This window comes from Thamnophis elegans, chromosome 1 (assembly GCF_009769535.1).
Source record: "Thamnophis elegans isolate rThaEle1 chromosome 1, rThaEle1.pri, whole genome shotgun sequence".
Lineage (NCBI taxonomy): Eukaryota > Metazoa > Chordata > Lepidosauria > Squamata > Colubridae > Thamnophis > Thamnophis elegans.
In genome coordinates, this window is record NC_045541.1 from 49,019,323 (window position 1) to 49,042,149 (window position 22,827).

The window sequence follows — 22,827 nt, forward strand, 5'->3', positions numbered from 1 at the left end:
TCTTGGCAGACCTGTAAGATTTTATGCTAATACAATTTGGCCAATTCATTGGTTATATTTTATAATAGTAATTGTACTTCAGGATAAAATAAAATTTAACAGAAAGCGTTTGTTGATTTCTAGTGGCATTTGATAAGAGTTTACAGTTTTAGAATCCAGATTTATATTTAAATCTGGATTTAAATCCAGACCCAGGGGTCATGTGACTTTGCCCAAGGAGAATCCACTGCTTTCTAAATTTTAAATTGGATTTGACTAGAATCTTATAGTTAGTAAATTCTACATTGGGAGATTGCCCAATGCTCTGTAATTAAACATTCTGATCAGTATGATACTAAATCAAAAATTAAAGAAGTTATTTTACAATCCAGATGATTATATTTATGGGTATTTCTTATTCCTTGTTTTACAGGTTTTTCATTATTCTTATACAGCTTCATATGTGATATACAACATACAGACAAGGTAAGATAATGTTTGATAAATGTTGCTTTGAGTACTGAATGCTACAAATGTGTCCAAGTAAAATGTTTACTTTTTTCAAGGGAAGTTTGGGAGCTAAATCCTCCAGAAGTAGTGGACTCAGTTTTACAGTATGCAGCATGGGGTGTACAAGACCAGCAACTGGTAAGAAAAATTTCCATGTTCATTTTATCAGCTGATCTATTTTAAAGTGTTAAGAATAGGATAGAGTTTATAGGAAATACATTTTTTATTTGGGATTTGTATGCAATCATTCTTTGGTTTTGTTTTCTAAGCCACCTTGAGTCGCCATGTGCAATATAAATTTTCTTGATAAATAAAATAAATAAATAAATCATTTCAAATTTTCTATACAAAAGAGCAATCATATGTTTAAAAATCTCTAAGAGTAATTGGTTGATCAATGAATCGATTGATTGATATGGCTGCCCACTCATAGCAATAACTCTGGGTGTTATATAAAATTAAAACCACAGGGCTCTGTGGAGAGCTTGGTGGTCTCTGAACTTGGTTGTTTGCTTGAGGATGTTTTGTTACCAGATTAGGTAATAATAATACTCTACCACAGTACTCAGTGGTAGAAGAGAATGGGATTTGCTCTCTACATATAGTAGCTTGCCCTGTCGATGTGATTGGTGATGTTGCTTTCTTCTTGTTCCCTGAGTAGGGTGTTGTTCACTGCTTGACTATTTACTTGAGTTGGTAGTTCCTTGATTAGGAATAAATATTAGTAACATACATTGCATTAGTAAAATGCATTAGAAACATACCAACATGAAACATAGTTAAACATGTTATAAAAAAAGTTTAGTTTTTCACCAATTGGGGGTTGGGGCGCTACGTAGTCTATCGATTCCCTGCCACAGGGCCTCAAGAAAATAAAAAAACTTAAAAAAAGAAGATGATGAAATAAAGGTCTCATTTGTTGTCACAATGTTATTTAGATCCATAGATCCAAAATTAGTGAAAGGATCTATAGTAGCAGTACTACACAACATACCCAACCTAAACCAATTCAGGTAGTCCTCAGCTTATGATACAATTGAGCCCAAAATTTATGTTTCAACGTGAGATATTTGTTAAGTGAGTTTCGCCACAATTTACAACTTTCCTTGCTACACTTGTTAAGTGAATTGTTGCATTTGTTAAGTTAATAACATGGTTGTTAAGTGAATCTGGCTTCCCCATTGACTTTGCTTTCAGAAGGTTGCAAAAGGTGATCACTTGATCCTGGGATACTGCAATCATCATAAATATGAGTCAGTTGCCAAGTGACTGAATTTTAATCACATGACCCTGGGGAAAACTACAATGATCATAAAGTTGACAAATGGTCATAAGTCACTTTTTTTTCAGGACCATTGTAACTTTGAACAGTCATTAAAAGAATTGCTGTAAGTCGAGGACTACCTGTACACTAAGATCAAAACTATCTACCTACCCACAAATCAAAGGAACCACTCTCAGGACTCATAGTAGAAGCTGTAATGTAGTATCTAGAAACTAAGAATTCCCATGTATACATCCAAAAGTATAGGTCTCATACATAGATGATACCGTTGACAAAATAAAAAAGAACAACTTGAAAAGACACATGAAACAATTATTTTCCTTTAAAAAAATTCAAGGAAAGAAGAAAATAATAACGAACTGATTCATGGATATCCTCAGAGGAACAGAAGAAATGGTGTCAAATTAGAAACACAAACCTATCAAAACTCTACCCACATCAGATAACTCAGCAATTGGGACCATTTTTATTCAGCACTTGGATTGGATAGTAGAATCTTTGGCTCTCTGAGTCTGGTTGTTTCCTTGCAGAAATTTTGTTAGCCAACCAAGTAATATTTTCAATACTAGAACGAAGAGAGGTTTGCTCTCTGTTTACATACAGCATCTTGCCCTGTTAGGTAACAATCAACCACATTTTCAAAAGGATAAAATTCACAAGGGAAGAAGAAAATAGCACTGTGCCCTTCCTGCATATCCTCATCAGGAGATGAAACAGTTTATTGAAAAATTACTTACTCTAACCAGGCATCCACCATCAAATCAACAACCCACCTCCTACAAAAGGAGCTGCGTAAGAACATTTTTCAGATTGGAACGAACACATTGCAGCAAACCAAAACAACAAAAAAGAGTGCTTGAGTGACCACTCAAACCATTATAGCATCAGCTGTGAAAATGATAACATTGCCATACATTCAAAAATCGCATACATTCAAAGACTACTATTACTGCCACATGGCATTACTGTAGCACACAAACCAATTAAAGGTCCCTAAATCATCTTAAATAAATCAATACATAGTAGCCTAAGAAGAAAAACATGAGTCATCTACAACATACATTGTAAAGACTATAGCATCCACTATGTAGGAAAGTAGGGATAAGATTAGCAGCATGTATTCATCAACACCAAGTACCAGTAGCAGTCAGAAGATATAATAAAAATGCCTTCATTTCACAATAGATGAACGGAGTTAACCATAGTTAACCCAGTTAACCATAGTTTCAACTGGGAAACTGTGAGACTCCTAGACAAAGCTAAATTCAAAATCACTAAGGAATTCCTGGAAGCTTGGCATTCAGTCATCAATTGGCACATAGAAATAAGCAACATTTACACATCATTCAAAAGAGATTTTTTAAAAAATTGTCACCACTAGTGAACATCCAGATAAATACTGATTAACATCAGGATTAATATCAGACAAACAATCAAGCAATAAATAACAGTCTAATCAAAGAGAAAACAACACCCTGACCAGGGACATGCAGTCACTAGAGGCAAGGGAGGCGGAGCCTCCCCAGTCTCCTGAGAGAAAGGAGAGTTTTAAATATTTTTTTTTAATGAATTAAAGCCAGGATAGTTGCTACCAGATTTCAAGTCACAGTGGCTTGGTGTCTGCTCTCAGTGTTAACTAGGAGGAGGCCAGAGAACTCTGGGCCTCTTTTGCTTAAGGAATTTTTCGCCTTTTAAAAGTTAAGGCGGAGTTAAAAAGCAAAAGATTTAATATGCAAAAGAGGCACTGATTCTCCCGCCTCCTGATCTGGGAGCAGCGAATCATGTCTTGCACTTGAGCGACTGCGCAAGTGCAAGGGTGATTCTGGAGAGGTTTTTCTTTCACCAGCCACCATTTCTTCTGCAGCCAGCCCAGCACTGAGCGGGGAGGACGAGGAGGAAAAGAGCGGTGAGCCCTTGTGGCTGGCTGGGGAGGGACTCACCGCTCTTCTCCCAGCCAGCCAGCCACTCACCCCCACCCGACCTGCTCCCTGCTTGGCCGGCCGGCCGGCACAAAGACTCACCGCTCTTCTCCTCCCAGCCAGCCAGCCAGCCAGCCAGCCACCCCCACCCGACCTGCTCCCTGCCTGGCCGGCCAGCCGGCACAAAGACAAACCGCTCTTCTCCTCCCAGCCAGCCAGCCACCTGACCTGCTCCCAAGAATGTCAGCGGGGACGGAGAAGGCGGGGGGCGAGGCGGCAGAGTGCGGCAGCGGTGAGAAGCAACACCCCCGCCGCTGTGTCCGACAGGCATCTCGTGTTTATGTCCATCATAAACGAGAGACGCCTGTCGGACACAGCGGCGGGGACGTTGCTTCTCGCTGCTGCCGCGCTCTTGCCTCACCAACAGTATCCCTCACCGCACGTCACTGACCCTGACCAATACTGACAAGGCATCTACTGTATAGAAACTGAGAGCAAACTCCCCTTCATCCTACCACTAGTTAACTAGTTAATTCTAATATTGCCTAGTTTGATAAGGAAATATCTGTAAGGAATTCACAGTTCAATCCTGAGTGACATACTGTATACCCTGATGATAATATAATAATAGCAGTAGACTTATATACCGCTTCATAGGCCTTTCAGGCCTCTCTAAGCGGTTTACAGAGAGTCAGCATATTGCCCCCAACAATCTGGGTCCTCATTTTACCCACCTCGGAAGGATGGAAGGCTGAGTCAACCCTGAGCCGGTGAGATTTGAACCGCTGACCTGCTGATCTAGCAGTAGCCTGCAGTGCTGCATTTAACCACTGCGCCACCTTGGCTCTGATGATGTTTGAGTTAAAGGCCATGTGTATATTGATAATAGCAGACTTCAAATGGTCTGATAATTTTTCCCATAATTTCACAGATATAACACGAGAACAAGATGAATTAATGGATCAGGGTCATTTTCTGAAACTGACTTCTTGTTAAGAACTGGAATTCCAATTAAATGGTACTTCCAAAGCCCATTTCTGCCAGGCAATTCAGAAAAATACCATAACTAATGGTATCAAATGTTTCTGAGAATTCCTAGATAAATAATAAGACATATATTTTATTTTAAAAAATAAACATAAAGAGAAAACAAAGGTAAATTCATAGCTTTTACATATAAGAGGAATTAAGTCTTGAAATTAAGCTTCTTGATACTTAACATTTTGAAAATATGTATGATTTATTGTACTGTTTGATCATAATATGGCAACAGAGAATACATAGAAGTTCTTCTATAGCAGAAAATTCTGTTAAAAGTCCATAAAATCAAATATTTTAAGGATATGTTGGTTCCTCTGTTGATAATCAAGTTGGCATGAGCACTTAAACATTACTTGTAAGAATACAGCTCACTAAATAGGAGCAAAAAAGCAAAGCTGAAGTGATAAGTAATTGCATCCATCTGGAACATGACTTGTAATTTTTGAATACGGTAATTAACTATATCAATTTATCAATATATTCCTGCACAACAACAAAATGCCAGGCAAGAAATACCAGAATTATACACAGAGCAAAGCTGTGTCCTGTTTACCAACAGGTATAAATGTTTCAAAATGTGTATGTTCCATAAGTTTGAATGTTTATTTCCCTGTGCAAAATTAATAGGCTACAACACAGTCACAAGCAAGTAATAATAATAATTCCATTCTTAATGGATAGTTTCTTTTAGCAGCTGTTGCTGCTGCTTCTTCTTCTTCTTCTTCTTCTTCTTCTTCTTCTTCTTCTTCTTCTTCTTCTTCTTCTTCTTCCTCCTCCTCCTCCTCCTCCTCCTCCTCCTCCTCCTCCTCCTCCTCCTCCTCCTCCTCCTCCTCCTAGCATGTACCTTTTAAAAAACAGTGGAAATATTCTTCAATAAAGAAATATTAGAATGTTTTAATAAATGTTCATATATGGAATGCTAAGCTCATATTTTCAATGTTAAAGATCAATAGAAGTGGTTTCCCTAGTTGTAATAAAAATAAATAATTTGTGAGGGTGTAATGGACCATATTTCAAGTATTCTGTATTCATTTTGGTTAGTTGATTAGTGATAACTTATCATATCATAATGTCATAATGTGTGTCATGAAAAAATAATTGATTGAGCAATTCAGACAATTAGCTTTTACACACATACTTTGTTGAAAATTGGTGTTTGGCGTAGAGCAATCTATATTATTCAGTCCCTCATTTGTGCTGCAAAATGTATTATTACATTATTAATTAAGGAAGTTTTCATCTAATTATCAGCATAATAGATATGAATATTAATATCATAGTCATTAATATTTGTATGACACTTCTGATGCTTCCCTACATAGATTATCATCTATGTACAACCCCCTCCCAATAAACTTAATACAGGAATTCCATTTCTTTACAAACAGGTATAAAAACAAAATATTGTTCTAGTGGCTTATTGGCAAAAAGAAAACAATATTTAATGTGTATGCTGCAAGATTGTACATCTTATATGTCAAAAGATGTAGGAGAGTTATTCCAATTTTGAGGCATAAAAATTACTCTTCCTTCTTATTATATGTTGCACAATTTATGTGAAATTTAAAACAGTTCTGTCCTATTGTAAAAATCAGATCAAATTATAAACCTACTAAGACTGACATGTTTATACTACTAATTGTTAGAAAGACAGACTAATTACAACAAAGATTAGAGCTCTAATTAGATGCTTTAATCACTGGCATCTGAAAGAGAGGAATTGGGTGGGTAAATAGCAAAACATATATCATCACATCACAACACAAGGCACATATGTTACATACTTCTGTGAAGCATCACAATACATCTACAAAAGGCCAAGATTTGTATCATGACATCATCAAACAAGTTTTTGCTCATCATGGCCTGTATCATTGTATCAAACACCTTTAGGTTAGAGCATGGCTGTCAAAGTCATGGCCTGTAGGCCAGTTGCATCATGCGCTCACCCACCCACACCCACACTCAGTTTAGTTAAAGGGGGGAAGTCCCAATTCATCATGTGATGCCACTGTGATGATGCAAGTTTGACACCCCAGAGCAGGGGTGGGTTCCTGCCAGTTCTAACCACTTCTAAAGAAGAGGTTCCACAAATCTACAGTGCCATTTAGAACCGGTTCCAGCTCCCACCCCCCGCCCATCCACCCATCATCAAGATGAAGAGCGAGAGGAGGAATTCTGGGAGTTGAAGTCCACAAATCTTAAAGCTGTCAATTTGAGCACCCTTTTTCTAAAGGTTTAGGGGTGCAAGGGTCTTGTAACTTGACAGCTTTAAGACTTGCGTGCTTCAAATGCCAGAGTTTCTGAGCCAAAATTGTGGTTGCTAAGCAAGAGTGTTGTTAAGTGAGTTTCACCACATTTTACAAGTTGGTCACGCCCACCCAGTCACATGGCTGCCAAGCTACTCCCACCCAGTCACATGGCTGCTAAGCTACTAACACCCAGTCACATGGCCCGCAAGCCACTCCCACAAAGAAAGTCACACCTACAGAAGAGGTTCTAAAAAATTTTCAAACCCACCACTGCCCCAGGGTTAGAGGATAGATGGGGAATAAAATAAAATATCTCTCGTTATCATGGCAATGTATATATATAAAATAATTATCTTCTCATCCCTATGGTAGAAGACCCTCAATCTTGGGTCCTCTACCAGAGGCCTGGGAGTTTGAGGGTTCTGTGAAAGATCTTAGCTGTCCCTAGCACTGCAATCTTCTGGACAGAGAGCTCTGATGTAACTCCTAGGCTGTGTTGGAGCCACTCTCCCAGTTTAGAAGTCACAGCCCTAAGTGCTCCTAGCACTATCCTGGGACCACTTTGGCTTTTATTTTCCACATCAGACCTTGATACTTCTGCAGCTTCTTTTACTCCTTCCTGATTTCTATGGAGATTCTCAGTCATTTAGGTTATGGTTGCCCGTAAGGTGCTTTTTTCAAGAGGCAACTGGACTTTCTGGTTTTACTTTGAAGATGTTTCACTTTTCATCCAGAGATGATCACTGGTTTGAAAGAGGGGCTAAAGAGGCCATCTATGTCAAAATTGAACAGCCCTGTCTCAGCAGAGGGAGAGGGATATGACATCATCTATCTCCAGTCTACAACACAGTCCTTTCAATAGTTCCAAGAAGTCTCCACCCACCCATTTGTACTACTCAGGTGACCCGATGACACAGATAAACCTCCAGGTGGCCTTAATGACTTGCTAAAATGCAAATGAGCAACTATCTGCAAGGAGTATAAATCCTTCCATTCCCTACCATCCAGGCATAACTGAAGAAGCTTCCTGGATGAGAAGCAAAACATTTTCAAAGAAAAAACAGAAAGTCCAGTGGCCTCTTGAAAAAGCATCTTTGGGACACTCCTTCCTGATTTTCCTCTTACTTGGCACCACTACATCTATCACCACTGTCTGCATGTGAGTGTATGTATGTGAGTATGTATGTATGTGTACATGTGTATATTTATGTGTATATATAACTGTGAGAGGGATCTTGGAGTCCTAGTGGACAACCATTTAAATAGGAACCAGCAGTGTGCAGCAGCTGCCAAAAAAAAAAAAAAAAAACAATTCTAGGCTGCATAAACAGAGGGATAGAATCAAGATCACGTGAAGTGTTAATACCCCTTTATAATGCCTTGGTAAGGCCACATTTGGAATACTGCATTCAGTTTTGGTCACCACCATGTAGAAAAGATGTGGAGACTCTAGAAAGAGTGCAGAGAAGAGCAACAAAGATGATTAGGGGACTGGAGGCTAAAACATATGAAGAAGGGTTGCAGGAACTGGGTATGTCTAGTTTAATGAAAATAAGGACTAGGGGAGACATAATAGCAGTGTTCCAATATCTCAGGGATTGCCACAAAGAAGAGGGAGTCAAACTATTCTCCAAGGCACCTGAAGGTAGAACAAGAAGCAATGGGTGGAAACTAATCAATGAGAGAAGCAACTTAAAACTGAGGAGAAATTTCCTGACAGTTAGAACAATGAATCAGTGGAACAGCTTGCCTCCAGAAGTTGTGAATGCCCCAACACTGGAAGTCTTTAAGAAGATGTTGGATAGCCATTTGTCTGAAATGGTATAAGGTTTCCTGCCTAGGCAGGGGGTTGGACTAGAAGACCTCGAAGGTCCCTTCCAACTCTGCTATTGTATCATTGTGTGTGTGTGTGTGTATGCACACATACATACATACACATACAATACACACACACTCTCCTTGACTTACAACAGTTCATTTAGTGACTGTTCAAAGTTACAATGACACTGAAAAAAATGACATGTGACCATTTTTCACACTTGCAACTGTCGCAACATCCCCATGGTAACATGACCAACATTCAGATGCTTGGTAAGTGGTTCATATTTATGACGGCTGCAGTGTCTTGGGATCATGTGTTCAGCTTTTGAGACCTTCTGACAAGCAAATTCAATGGGGAAATCCAGATTCACTTAACAATCATGTTGCTAACTTAACAAATGCAACAATTCACTTAACAACTGTGGCAAGAAAAGTCATAAAATGGGGCAAATTCACTTAACAAATGTCTCACATAGCAACATAAATTTTGGGCTCAATTGTGGTTGTAACTCGAGGACTACCTGTATATATTATATGTTTCTGCACCTTCATTCCTTCTGGGGGCAAAGATGTTTTTTCTCTGACCATTGCCCAGGTGGCAGCTCTTTTGTTGTCTCTCAAGATATTCCTACAGATCGTTACAGTCCCAGACATCCTGTTTATTGCCTTGAGGATAAACAGGAAAACCTTGGTTTAACAAACATAGAAGGGTAGAAAAACTATCCAGTAAAATTGTATATTCATTGTTGTTACTTTGCTCCAACAACAATGAATAGGTAAGGGTAATGACCTCTGACTGTTCTTGATGTACCCTTCCTACATATACAACCAGTGACATCCCTTTTTTCATGCTCTGGTTAATAAAATGTGTTATCTTCTGTTGGAAAAGAATTCCAATACATCTCAATTCAGTGACCCCTAAAATGTCAAGCTTTATGACTTGCATCCCAGTAAATGCTTATAAATTGAATATAGAAGGGGTATTATTTCTCTGTCCCTTTGAAGAAGAGAGAAAGTTGGCCCCAATTCAGTAGATATCTCCTGAAAGCTTCCATTTCAATTTTTCTTTTAGCAATTCAGCTGAAATTGTTTTCATATTTCAGCTCTCCATTCCATGTCACTCTAGAAGATTGATGAATCTTGGGAAAGGCTTGGGGATGGGTTGGATGCCATTCGGTACAGTGGAGAAGGGGTTTGGGAATTGCTTTACAGAAGGAAAGTGGAAGCATTGGCAGCAGAATTGAGTGATAACTAACTAGGGAACTGAGTTCAAGGGGAACTCCAAGGATTACAGCTGTTTTATCTGGAACAAAAATGAAAATGATTTCAAAAATGTTTAAATATATTCATAAAAGTCAAAGATTTTTATTTAAAAAAAAACCCTTTTGAATATGCATTGAACCTGGCTTTGGCAGAATTGTAGAAATATAACTAAGAATAAAAAATATTAAACGTTGTTGGCCATTTAGTAACCTTGAAGTTCTTGTCACTTGGGCTATTAAATTAGGGAAAGAACAAGTACTCTTTACGTGATATGTGATTTTTGAATGTTAATATAACAATTTAGTGCATGTTCGCTAACATTATTCAATTTTCAAAACAATTTTTAAATAGTAAACAAACCACAGCAATATTTAAAGGTTTATATTAAAAGATACTCAGGTTTTCATGCCATGGAACCATTTTTTCTGCCACTTAGCCACATAGAATCCATTCAGAGTCCTTGCAAAACCACATTTGAAAAACTCTTAAGGAAACCTCATGGATATCCTTTGAACCTTCTCTCTTTAAAGAATCCACTCCAACTACCCAGCAAGCACAAGTCTAATATTGAAGGAACTATCTTTCAAAAATATTCTGCTAGGTAGTTGAAGCCATACATAACAAGAAGATAAGTACATATATTCTTGCTTTCTGTCAATTCAAGTTGCAATACAAACTAAACGATGACTTTCACTTCCTTTATATTGCAACACGATGCAGAACAATAAGGACAATAAAGAGAAATAAATTACACAGTCTGTTAGAAAACTATAAAATGTACCTTACCTTTATTTAGTCATTCTATTCTGCATATTGGAAATCTTCCTTCTCTTCCTTTTCTCCATCCTTTGTCTGTCTGTATAAACTATGAAGAAAGCTAGAATTTTTTCTCCCTTAAAAATAAGCAACCTGGATCTATATAATAAAGGAAATGAACCAGTACATAAAAAAAGCTTTCTGATTTATTCCTGACATGTTATCTTATATCCCATCATTTTCAAAATATTCAGACCCTGGGAGCCATTTCATAATTTTTTTGCCCTACATCATGGCCTGAGCTTTTTTCTGACTGTATTCCTGCATACCATTGGGGAATAACCAATAATAACTCTGCATTTTACTTCCTCAAAGCTTCACTTGCTACACCACTTCCCTTCCCTCCTAAGCCAGTAGCTAGTAACTCATGAAGGCATCTCAAGAAATGAAAGGCAATGTATGCAAATATATAATGATAACATTGTTCATTTTTAAAGTGCAATATTATGCTGAAACAGGCTAGGGTCTCCAGTCTGTGCAGGATTTGCTCTTTTTTCCATATTCTAAGTGGACACTGAACAGTTGAAGAGAGCCATTTGATAATGGCACCTGGTGGCCTGAGAACAGGCAATGATAATTGAACTGTACAGTGCAATTATCACAAGTGAAGGCAAATATACATGTCCCAGGATAATGTTGCGAGATCAAGATTGAAGCCTGAGAAATGACCCCCTTGCCATTAACATGAGTGCTGATTTACCACCATCTTATCAAGTAGGAACCAAGGGCTTGGTAGCACAAGGAAACAACTTCCAATCGTCAGCCATCAACATACCAATCAACCAATAGGAATAGCTCAAAGCACATATTCCAATAGAGAGAAGTTCCCTGAAGATGGGCTCCAGCATGAGTCTGAAAGCTCGGAAGAATAAATTTCTAGTCCCAGTGACTGATCCAGATTTTAGCTTGCAATTCAATTATCCTCCAAATAATCAAAACAGATTTTTTTAAAGGTCAACTGTGCCCCAAAGCTAATACAGCATCTGGAAATCTCCCCCCCAAAATAAAAAAAAAACTTATTTCTAACTGTATTTATAATTTTAGTATAAACTATGTAGATTTGCCTGTCATTAACCAATACACATAGACAAGTAATTGTTACAGAGACAAATCATCCTGATGCTGTTTTTAAAAAGTCTCTACCAGATACTTGTTATAGTACCTTTCACCATGTGTATAAGTTGCAATGTTCTCTATCCCACCCTCCCTCCCTCTCTTTCTCTCCCCCCTCTTTGTGTATGTGCATGTACAGAAAGGGGGAAAGTAAAGGTTCGCTTGAATAAGTCAGATCTTTATTACAGTCAAAGATCAGCATAAAGAGGATGAGGAACAGTCAATTAAAAAGCTATCAGAGTCTAAAAAATAATAAATATAAAATGCTAAATGATATAAGTAGATGTTGTTAGGAATATAATCTAACGGTTGGGTTGGTGATATATAAATCATGTAACAATGCTATAACTGTTTCTTTAACTCATACTGTAAAATGTGATTGGTTGCTGTTTTCCTTAATTGGCCATAAGAGGAGCCAGAATGACTGTTAGCTCTCTGTTTGTTAGATGCTGGGCTGATCTGATCTGAGTGCTGTGAGCTATTGTAAGTTTTGCAACTGCTAGCAAACTTTGAGTTCTGAACTGATTATATAATACTGGACTATATTATTTGAATTATCCCTTAACTGAAAGACATTGATGACTGACTGTCTTATCTGTGTATGACTTGGACTGTTTTATGAACTCTGATATCTCTATTTCCACAAAAGTAAAAGCCTATTTAAACTGCAGTGTCTCTATATGCTGGTTTGTGTGTTCTCTTCAACACCACACTCACAACGCTTCTCTGAACGTACTCGCTCTCCCAACGGGGAGCTCACCTAACAGATGTAAAAGAATTCTAAAAGGAGGGGTAGCTACATTAGAGGGGTATAGAGGAACATAAAGGTTAGTATGTGGCAGATTATCACAGTACAGAGCATTCTAGGATGACAAACTAGATGCTCATTAAAAACTACTTTAGGGCACAGGTCATCCATCTGACAGTTTTAAGCACTGCTGAGCAGAACCTGGCAACATTACATGTTATAGCAAGGTTAGTATCTGAAAGGAGCAAGGAGGTGCAGAATTGTCCAGTCTGCCCTGGATATTTATGCAGTAATACTGAGATGAGACTAGGTTCATTTGAGCACAGAGGATGTGAGCATCCTTAATGAGATGGGAGACAAGAGATCAGCACATGTTATTTGTATAAATAGTGAAAATCAGACTTGGAACTAGGAATCAGGTACTATGAAATTTACTAGAAGAATTAAGATTAAGTCCAGGCATAAATTTGCTGCCTTCCTTCCCTGGCATAATTGGTTTAGAACAAATGTCAAAGTGGAGCTTGCAGAAATATTCAAATGTAATTAAAAACCATTTGAATTAACCAAAACAGTTTGTTGATGGTTACTTCCATGTAACCATTGTAGTGTAATGGTGTAATTCAGCTGATTATTTTCTCTTTCTTGTTGCATTAAGAAATTTCAAGCCAGCAACAATTTTTAGAGGAACTTTGTGAAATCAATGGGTAAGCCCCTGTTACTTAAAATATTAGAGTTGATTTCATCTAACTGAACTTAGAACATTTATTTCAAAAGAGCTCTTCTGCTTCACACTGTATAAAAATATACACTAGTTCCTAAATGCTTATTGCAGGGGTGTCAAATTCGCGGCCCGCAGACTGGATGCATCACACGCTGGCTATGCCCACCTCCCTTTTAGTGAAGGGGGAAAAAGTTATGATACATCACGTGACAACAACATAACATTGTGAGTTTGACACCCCTGGTTTATTGGATTTTTATCGCTCCCTTATTACTTTATAAGTAACTCAAGGTTATTTGAGTAAGTAATTAATATTCCTCCCTCCTTCTCTTTTTCTCCACAACATTGCCCTGTGAAGTGGATTGGGCTGAGAGAGAGTGGCTGGCCCAAGATCATTCAGCTGGCTTTCATGACTAAGGCAGAACTCGAACTCACAGTCTCCTGCTTTCTAGGCCAACAACTTAACAATGACATCAAACTGACTCCAAATGTTGGATGACTGATTTTAATCCATCAAAGAAAGTACTCTGTCTGTAGTAGATGAGGAAATTTTTCTATATATCTCAAATAATTCAGAACATTTTGTGATGCAGCAGCAGTTTTGAAGCCACCTGGGATTTGTTGTATATCAGTGTTGATGTCAATTGCTACTCCAAATCAGCAGTGGTGAACATCTGTGTGGGAGGGGGGCACATTCCTGGTTGGATTCTGATTAATATGTGGCATTATCTACCTGGATTTGTATATCCAATTAAGCATCAATTGAGATATGTTAGTTCCCTAGGCAAGATGTAGTAAAAATTGAAACAGTAGAACAGTTCTGTCAAATGGATAATGGCATTGCTGAAGCTGAAACAGAGAGGAGATAATATGAAGCTCTTTCCTATTTTCTTAAGCTTCTGAGTGGTGAACTTACTCCTATTGCATCTAAAAATTTTGTCCAATAAATTATAATTGACATGAGATTCAGGAAACAAAACACCTTTAATGAAACTCCTGAGCACACCTCTCCCACCCGCATATTTTTATTTTAATTAAGGATTCCCATAGTGACAATCTCTATTTCTTTAATTTACATTGCCTAGAAAATTAGCCCCTTGGATAATGGATGTAATAATTGCTGAAATGTATTATGGGAATGTACTATACAAAGTTGGTGCATTGCCAATATTACTTGCATGTTTCAAAGATAAAGAACATACTTCTTTGTCTGTCCCTACATTCACATTAAACTTAAAGCTCTGGAATAAAGTGAAGAATGGAATGGGTACTTAGTATTACAGATGAGGTTTTAAAGGCGATGCAAGGGATTTGCAGTATTTCCTTCTAATTAATTTCTTCCACTGTGGATGCCCTACCTGACTGTCTAAGAAGTTATTTTTCTTTCTCCTACATTTTTGTGGGATGTTTCTTTGGCTCAAGGACTATGCTTTCCCCTCTTATAAATGGACACCTGTGACTTAATATTTGATAGACTGAGGAAGACTTGCATTAGTTCCAACCTCCTAACCGATATGCTTCACTATTTTGGAAAAACCTTAAGTGAAGGACTGATCTCTACTTTACCAAGACCTGGGAAAATGTAAGGAAAACTTTCTTCATCCCTGTGGCAAAATTTGTCTTTTTGATTTTACTTGATTCAAACTCATAATTGCTCATTATATCTTTGACAATTATATTTGTTAATTGTCACATCACTAGCTTTGCATTGGACAGGTCTTTCACTCTTCTGCAAATTGTAATTCTATTCAGAGTTTTAATTCTATTTCAAAATCTATATTTTTGGAAATTCCATATTTATCTTTATTCAGCTTTCTAGTCCTTATAACAATAAAAGTGAGTAGGTTCATGTCTGGTTGAAAGCTTAGTAATCAAAGAAGGGTGCGCTCTATACAGCTTTCCCATAGGTCCTATTAAACTTAACCTTTCTTTTTTTTCTAATATGAAAGGTGAAATAACATATGACAGTGGTTATCATCATAATCTAGTGGTCTTTTCCTGTAATGTTCCCATTCTAATGTCTAATCCTGTAATGTTCTCATTTGAAACATTAAAATAAAGCATTTTTCATTTTGCTACATATAATCATGTTGTTTCGAAATGATGAATTTGAAGGCTTTAACATTTAATAGGAAGAAGGTATTTTTAAAATTTAAGTAAAAAGTATTATTATCTCTTTCAAAACAGAACTGATGCAATTCAGTATAAATATCAGGAATTACCAACTTTTTCACATCACATTACTATAATGTGACCTTTCCAGAGGCATACTTATAACTTTTTTTAAATGGATTGAATGTCACCAGATTGCCAAATCCTACAATATTTCATTAATTGCATCCCCAGGACAGAAAAATATCTCAAATTTATCGGTTGTGCATGTGTATGCATTTAAAAATAATGTTAGAACTCTAATATGCTGTTTAGAGTGTTCTGGGTAATATGGCACTAGTGCACCCTGGGTTATCAATTCCTGATATGTACAGAATAACAAAATCTCATTTAATGTTGTAATAGTACAGTGGCACAGAACTACAGGAAGAGAGCTCATTACAGGTAGTCCTCAATTTACAACCACAATTGAGTCCAAAATTTATGTTGATAAGCAATACATTTGTTAAGTGGGGTTATCTCTTTCTGTTACTATCTTATTGTCCATGTTATTGAGCATATATTCTATTCTACTTTTATTAAGAGTTTTTTTTTTAAAAAAAAAAACCTCAGTGATTGACAGCTGCTGGGTTGAAAACCCATCATTTTCTACTCATTTCTCCATCTGCATCTAGAGCATGAAACTGTTAATCATTCTTTCAAACATCAAAGAAGCCCAGGCATGGTTTGATCTGGAAAGGTAGGATGATCACTGCATATTTATATTTAGTTCCACAGGCTTATAATATTGAGTAGGTTTTTTTTATTTATTTCCTCACTTTTTGTGCATGTATTAGCAGCAGGTGAAATCATAGGAGAAAGAACTAATGAATATGCAACTAGGCCATACTGAAAAACATGTTGAAAGCATACCATTATCTTAGCCAGCAGTATCAAGTTAAGATGAAGCAATATATTTATACAAGATTTAACTGCAATGATATCTAGAGAATTTTATCTTCAGCTTTTAAAGTCTGTGGGGAGAAACTAGGCTCTTGCCTTAGCAAATAGCATAGATGATGACATTTATATTTGAAAAATATACCTAGGAATTCACACTGAATAACTCCAACATCAAAAAGTCTTCATCACTGTCTCACATTTGTGTCTGCTTGGCACACTGGATCTAGCACTCAGGCTCCCTTGACTCTTATCAAATCATTTCTTCTCCAGTATCTACTTACTTACCCTTAAGTGAAAAGAAGGGTCAAATGTGACAGAGAAATACAACTAGCAATCTGTGTCCCTCGTCCTTTCTTTAACTTTTTTGACAAATGCACGATCAAGATGACATTAGACAGCAGCAGCATTGCAGTATTTACAGCACTACTGTGTTGTTTGAAATATCTTTTTCCTCCTGGCATTATGACCATGGGCTTCTGCTATGTGTAGTCATTTTGTAGGGTAGAAGAATATATGATAGATAAACATGCTTAGCTGTTCTTAACTTATACCGAAGGAAAATGGTATTATTCATGTATTTATTTTCCACCTTCACTCTAAAGAGGTGCTCTGCAGTGTATTAAAATATCCTGTAACATAGATTGAGATGGAACACTAAGGACACAAGGACAATGACAGAAAATCACTGCCTCTGCTTCTCTCTCGACTTTATTTATTTTAAAATTTTATAAGGTTGCTTAATGCTACAACAACTCTGGGTTGCATTCAGTAAATGTAAATGTAAGCAAAAGTTTGACGACCTCGCCTGATTTGTTTGGAGTAAAGATTGGGCATCATCCTTATATCCAAACCCAGTCCAATGGATGACCTCATCCAGCATCCTCATGCAAATGTTAAACATAAGGTGGTAGTGTAGAGCCCTAGATATTCCCCCACACCAAGGCATGATGCCTCAACTGACTCATTCTTCTTTCTGGAAGAGCTGCATGGATTGCATGTAGACAAAAATAATGGGCATTGCTATTAGGAAAGGGCCATGGGCCATGGTTCACTATTAGGCCATGGCCTGTTCAGAACCAGGCTGTGCAGGCAGCTGGGTGATGCACATGCATGAAGCTCGAATAGTGAACCCATGCACAGCTTGACTTGTTCAAACGGCAGACCAGTGTGTATGCATACAGCTCAACTTACACGACTGAGAGCCGCATGCAAGCAACTCAATTTGGATAAGCAGTGGGCCAGTGCATACGCACACACATACACAGTTCAACTTGTGCGAGTAGTAGGCTAGCATACACACATGCAGCCAACTTACACAAGTGGTAGTCCGTCATACATGCACCAGAGCTAGGTTTCAAATCCCAGCGCCACTGATTGACTTGTGCTTGCATGCACACGTGCGACACTTCATTGCATATGCAGAATCATCCAGGCAGGTGGGCAGAGCCTCCTGCCATGGCCACTATCAGTTTGACCAATCCGGGCTGAACCGGGAGCAATCCATCTCTGGCATGAACACATTTGCACAGCTCAACTTGCAGAAGCATGGGCCAGCATGCACACATGCAATTCAACTTGTGTAAATAGCAGGCCATTTTCCATCTCCCCCCCCCCCTTTGCTGGGCCACCAAGCCATAAAAGTTGGGGACCACTGTATTAGGATGTCAACAAAATATGCAAAGGAAGATTTATCTGGCTATACAGGTAGACCACAATTTACAATCACAATTGAATTAACTTAGTTTTGCCCCATTTTGTAACCTTTCTTGCCAAAGTTGTTAAATGAATCATTGTAGTTGTTAAGTTAGTTGTTAAAGGAAACTTGCTTCCCCACTGACTTTGCTTATTAGAAAGTCGCAAAAGGTGATCACATGACCACAGGACACTGCAACTGCCATAAATATGAATCACTTGCCAAGGGTCTGAATTTTGATCACATGACCATCGGATGCTGCAACGTATGCAACTTATGTCATAAGTCACTTTTTTCACTGTTGTTGTAACTTCGAACTGTCACTAAAGGAACTGTTGTAAGTCGATGACTTATAGACCTGTACAATCTATAAGATGATCTTGCACACACACACACACACACACACACACACCAGAAAAGTACTTGTTGTGTTCAAACATATTTTATGTTATCTGTTAGCCTGGAACATTAAATTTAAGGATGTTGCTAAACTGCCGTGCAAATTATCACAAGAACTAGTGATCCTTGTAACTTACCGTATATACTCAAGTATAAGCCGACCCGAATATAAGCCGAGGCACCTAATTTTACCCCAAAAAGCTGGAAAAGTTATTGACTCGAGTATAAGCCTAGGGTGGGAAATGCAGCAGCTACGGTAAATTTCAAAAATAAAAAATCAGTGTTATTTGAAACTCAAAGTTATGTTTATTCAAGGGACCCGCTTAATTAAAGTGTTCTATAATATCAGTATGACTTATAATACTGCAAGTCTGCAATATTAAAATACTTGTATAGGGGATCCCCGGGATCCCCCGAAGAGATCAAATCACAACCAGTATGCCACCTTCTTGGTATATTGTTTTTATTTTCACTGAGTTTTTAAAAATGAGCATTATTTCATCCTTTTTTTCTTTATGTTTGATTGGTATCTGCAATTTGTGTTAATTCTGTTCATACATATAATATAAATGAAAAACCCAGCTCTCTTAAAAAATATTTTAAGTTCTTTCTGGTGCTCCCTTTTAGAATTGGCCAACTAATATTTCTGTTCGCCCAACTAATGTCAGGCAGAGTTAACTGAAAAAGTAATTTTTCATGAAAGGACATTTTCCTAGGATTTTAATTGTTCTTACTGTCAGATTTCTCGTTATTTCCAGCTTGAGTCTCCTTCTGACAAGTTTCCATTGCTTCTTGTCCTGTCCTCAGGTGCTATTGCTGCCGCCGCCTCCTCCTCCTCCAACAGCACCAGCACATTTGCTGCCCAGCGCTACGGCTGAGGTGAAGCCGCCAAAGCTCCCGCTGGCGCCCCCGCAGCGTTGGGCGGATATCCGGCAGTGCTGTTGGAGGAGGAGGAGGCGAACCAGCCTGCCATCGCCGGCCACTGCTAGCCCCGCCGCTCTTCCCACCCCCTTCCAAGCCCCACAGTCCAGCGGATGGAGCAGCGAAGCCCCGGGGGTCTGTAGAGATTGTCAGTCATCCAGGTCACGGTTGTCCTAAAGGTGCTTTTTCAGGCAACAACTGGGCTTTCTTGGGTTTTTTTGGGAAGACGTTTCATCCAAGAAGCTTCTTCAGCTCTGCCACTATCCTACTTCCCCACTATCCTGTCAGAGCTGAATGGTGAGAAACGAAACGTCTCCAAAGAAAAAAACAATAAAGTCCAGTTGCCTCCTGAAAAAGCACCCTTGGGTTGATCAGTGATATTGAGAGACATGCTGCATTTACCTTTAATTTTCTTTCTTCTAGCCTTCTGAAGCGGGCAAACAACTCAAGAGAAACTTTTGCAAATTCATACAAGTCCGAATTTACATCATAAAGCATTGTTCTTCCACGTCGATGAAGTTTAACTCTGGCAATTGCCTTATAATATATTACTTTCTCCGGTCTTATTGTTTTTGCTGGGGGGGACGGGGGACGAGTGTTTAACAACGCCACCCGATAATCATTTTTTATTGTGCCCCACCCCTCCCCTACAAAGCGAGTCTGCGCGGCCGGTGGAGACAGCCGACCTCCTTCCTAATCAGGAAAAGTCAGGCGCGTCGAAACTTCGGTAGCTCTCCGCGCTTCCTGCCATGCTCCGAGCCGCGGCTCCTCTCTTCGCGGCCTCCGACGCACCGAGAGCGGGAGCCCTCCAGCCGCCCAGGCCCAGCCCCTGAGGCGGTCGCCCGCTGCGATAGCGAACAAGTGCAACCTCTTCCTTCGGCCGGACTGGGCTGAAGCCGCCGCCGTCGCGCGCTGCTGCTCTTCCTGCCTCCGCGCTTGCAGCGGTAACGGGCGGCGGGGTTGGTGGAAAAGGCGGAGGCGGCGGCGGAGGCGAAGGGAGGGAGGCGGGGAGAAAAGAATGGCAGCAGCCGAGGAACCCGGAGCGGCACCAGCAACAGGGAGCAGCAAGGCCGGCGAAGGGGAGCTGGCGTCGTCTTTCCAGAGCCGCCTGTGGAGGAGCCTGCAGCTGGGGGGCAAAGGCAAAGGCAGCAGCAAAGCGGGAGCCGAACGCCGCAGTGCGGACACCTCGTCGTCGCTTCCGCGGAGTCGCGCCGCGGAGCAGCCGGCCAAGGCGGACTTGTTAGCAGGGGGCGTCGTCGTCGGTTCCAGGTGGGGCGGCTTGAGGCGTCGAAAACACGTGCTGGACCGCGTCTTCTCGTCCTCTCAGCCCAACTTGTGCTGCTCCTCGGCAGAGCCCCTGGAGGGCGTGAGCGCCGAGGCCGGCTCTGCTCTGCGCCGCCTACGCGAGCATCTCCTTCACCACCCTCAGGGCAAAGGGGGACAGCAGCAACAGCAGCACGGCCGGGGGGCTGACGACCCGCCCGCCTCTCCTTCCTCGACCTCTTCGGCGGCTGCCCCCGAAAAGGAACGGGTAGTAGGCGGAGATGGAGCCCTCAAAGCCGAGGCGCGGGAGAAGCCTCCGCAGCCGCCCCGACTCGGAGCTCACCTGTCCCATCAGAAGAGCTCTTCTCTGCCCGGCAACTGGAATCCCCTCTCCAAGGGATCCCCGTGCAGAAAATGCGGGGAGCAGCAGCGAAGCCCCGGGGCTTCGCTGCTCCATCCGCTGGACTGTGGGGCTTGGAAGGGGTCGGGAAGAGCGGCGGGGCTAGCGGTGGCCGGCGATGGCAGGCTGGTTCGCCTCCTCCTCCTCCAACAGGCAACAGCACTGCCGGATCCAGTTGTAGACTCGAGTATAAGCCGAGGCGGCTTTTTTCAGCCCAAAAAGTGGGCTGAAAAACTCGGCTTATACTCGAGTATATACGGTACAATGAATAATCCATTATCTCTGATGTATTATACTGTTTTCACTCATGTAGCCAGACTAATGGGCCACGTTTAAAGTATGAAACATTAATTAAAACACCTTTTCATTCCCTTAGAAAACAAAAATTTCATCTACATTAATAATTTTCAAATGCAGAACTCTTAATTAATTTAAGCTCTATTAACTGTAGAATCAGCTTGTTCACAGGCTGCATTTAATTATGCTCTTTACAAGCAAGGCCAATGAAAAGTCATTGTGCTGCTCGAGGCAAATGTTAAGACGAACTTCTTTCTATGTAAGAAAATCTACTGGTTAGCATTTGAATGGTATTTTAGTATTGGTAGCAGGATTGGTTCCTTCATAGCTATGATCAACTGGTTGGTTTGAAAATATAAAAATACACATACATTTGTTCTCAAAAGGAGAAAGGAGCTTAGTTGCTACTACTGCCCCAAGAGCACCTTATTTTACCATTTTTTTTTTCCAGCAGAAATGTCTTCTATCAATCTTCTGCTTGCCTAGACTTGGGAAGGGACTATATGTATGCAATTAATTTAGATAATATATTGCTTTAATATTTGTTCTATACTTGTCAAATTTATATTATCATTATTTCTTTTTTTAAATAAAAATAAAAATATATATTCTATGAAACCTTTCCTCTGCTAAACCATTTTTGAAATTTAGGGGAAACATGAAAAAAATGTTTATGTTGTATATGCTTACTAACTAGTGGACATGATTTACATGCTTCCAGCAGTCTAAACATACTTCATATTTCCCATTTAACTCTGACATATTTGTTTTAAAAAAACACAAAAAGCACCAAAAAACCCAACATTTTCACAATATTTTGTGAAGTCATGGCGGTGCAGTAGTTAGAATGTACTATTGCAGGCTAACTCTGTCCTCTGCCAGAGATTCGATCCTAATGGCTCAAGGTTGATTCAGCCTTCCAAGGTTGGTAAAATGAGGGCCTAGTTGTTGGGGGCAATATGTTGACTCTTTAAACCACTGTAAAGCACTGTGAAGCAGTATATACATCTAAGTGCTATTTCTAGTACTAGTGCTATTTTGTGTTGAATGTGCTGAGTATCAAAATTGGAAAAAGAATCTGGGACAGTATTGAAGCTATATTCTCACCATCCATAGCATTTTACCAGCATATAATTGCAATGGATTGGTTGTATTAAGTATAAATACTACTTTATGGGTTGAATTCAAAGATGTGCTGTGGAAGTAAATTCTTGGAGTGTGTTTTTATATAAATTGCTGCTAAAGCTAATAAACTCTATGGATGGGAAGTTTTTAAATTTGGGGAAGGAAGGAAGGAAGGAAGGAAGGAAGGAAGGAAGGAAGGAAGGAAGG

General features: G+C 39.5%; 1 protein-coding gene across 1 annotated transcript in view; it reads left to right on the forward strand.

Annotated features, from left to right (window-relative positions):
• DPP10 (dipeptidyl peptidase like 10) overlaps positions 1-22,827 on the forward strand; it is a 196,258-nt gene that overhangs the window by 95,257 nt on the left and 78,174 nt on the right. The window contains 2 exon segments of the mRNA XM_032235619.1: positions 413-465; positions 546-627. Coding sequence (XP_032091510.1) covers positions 413-465; positions 546-627 — 135 coding nt within the window.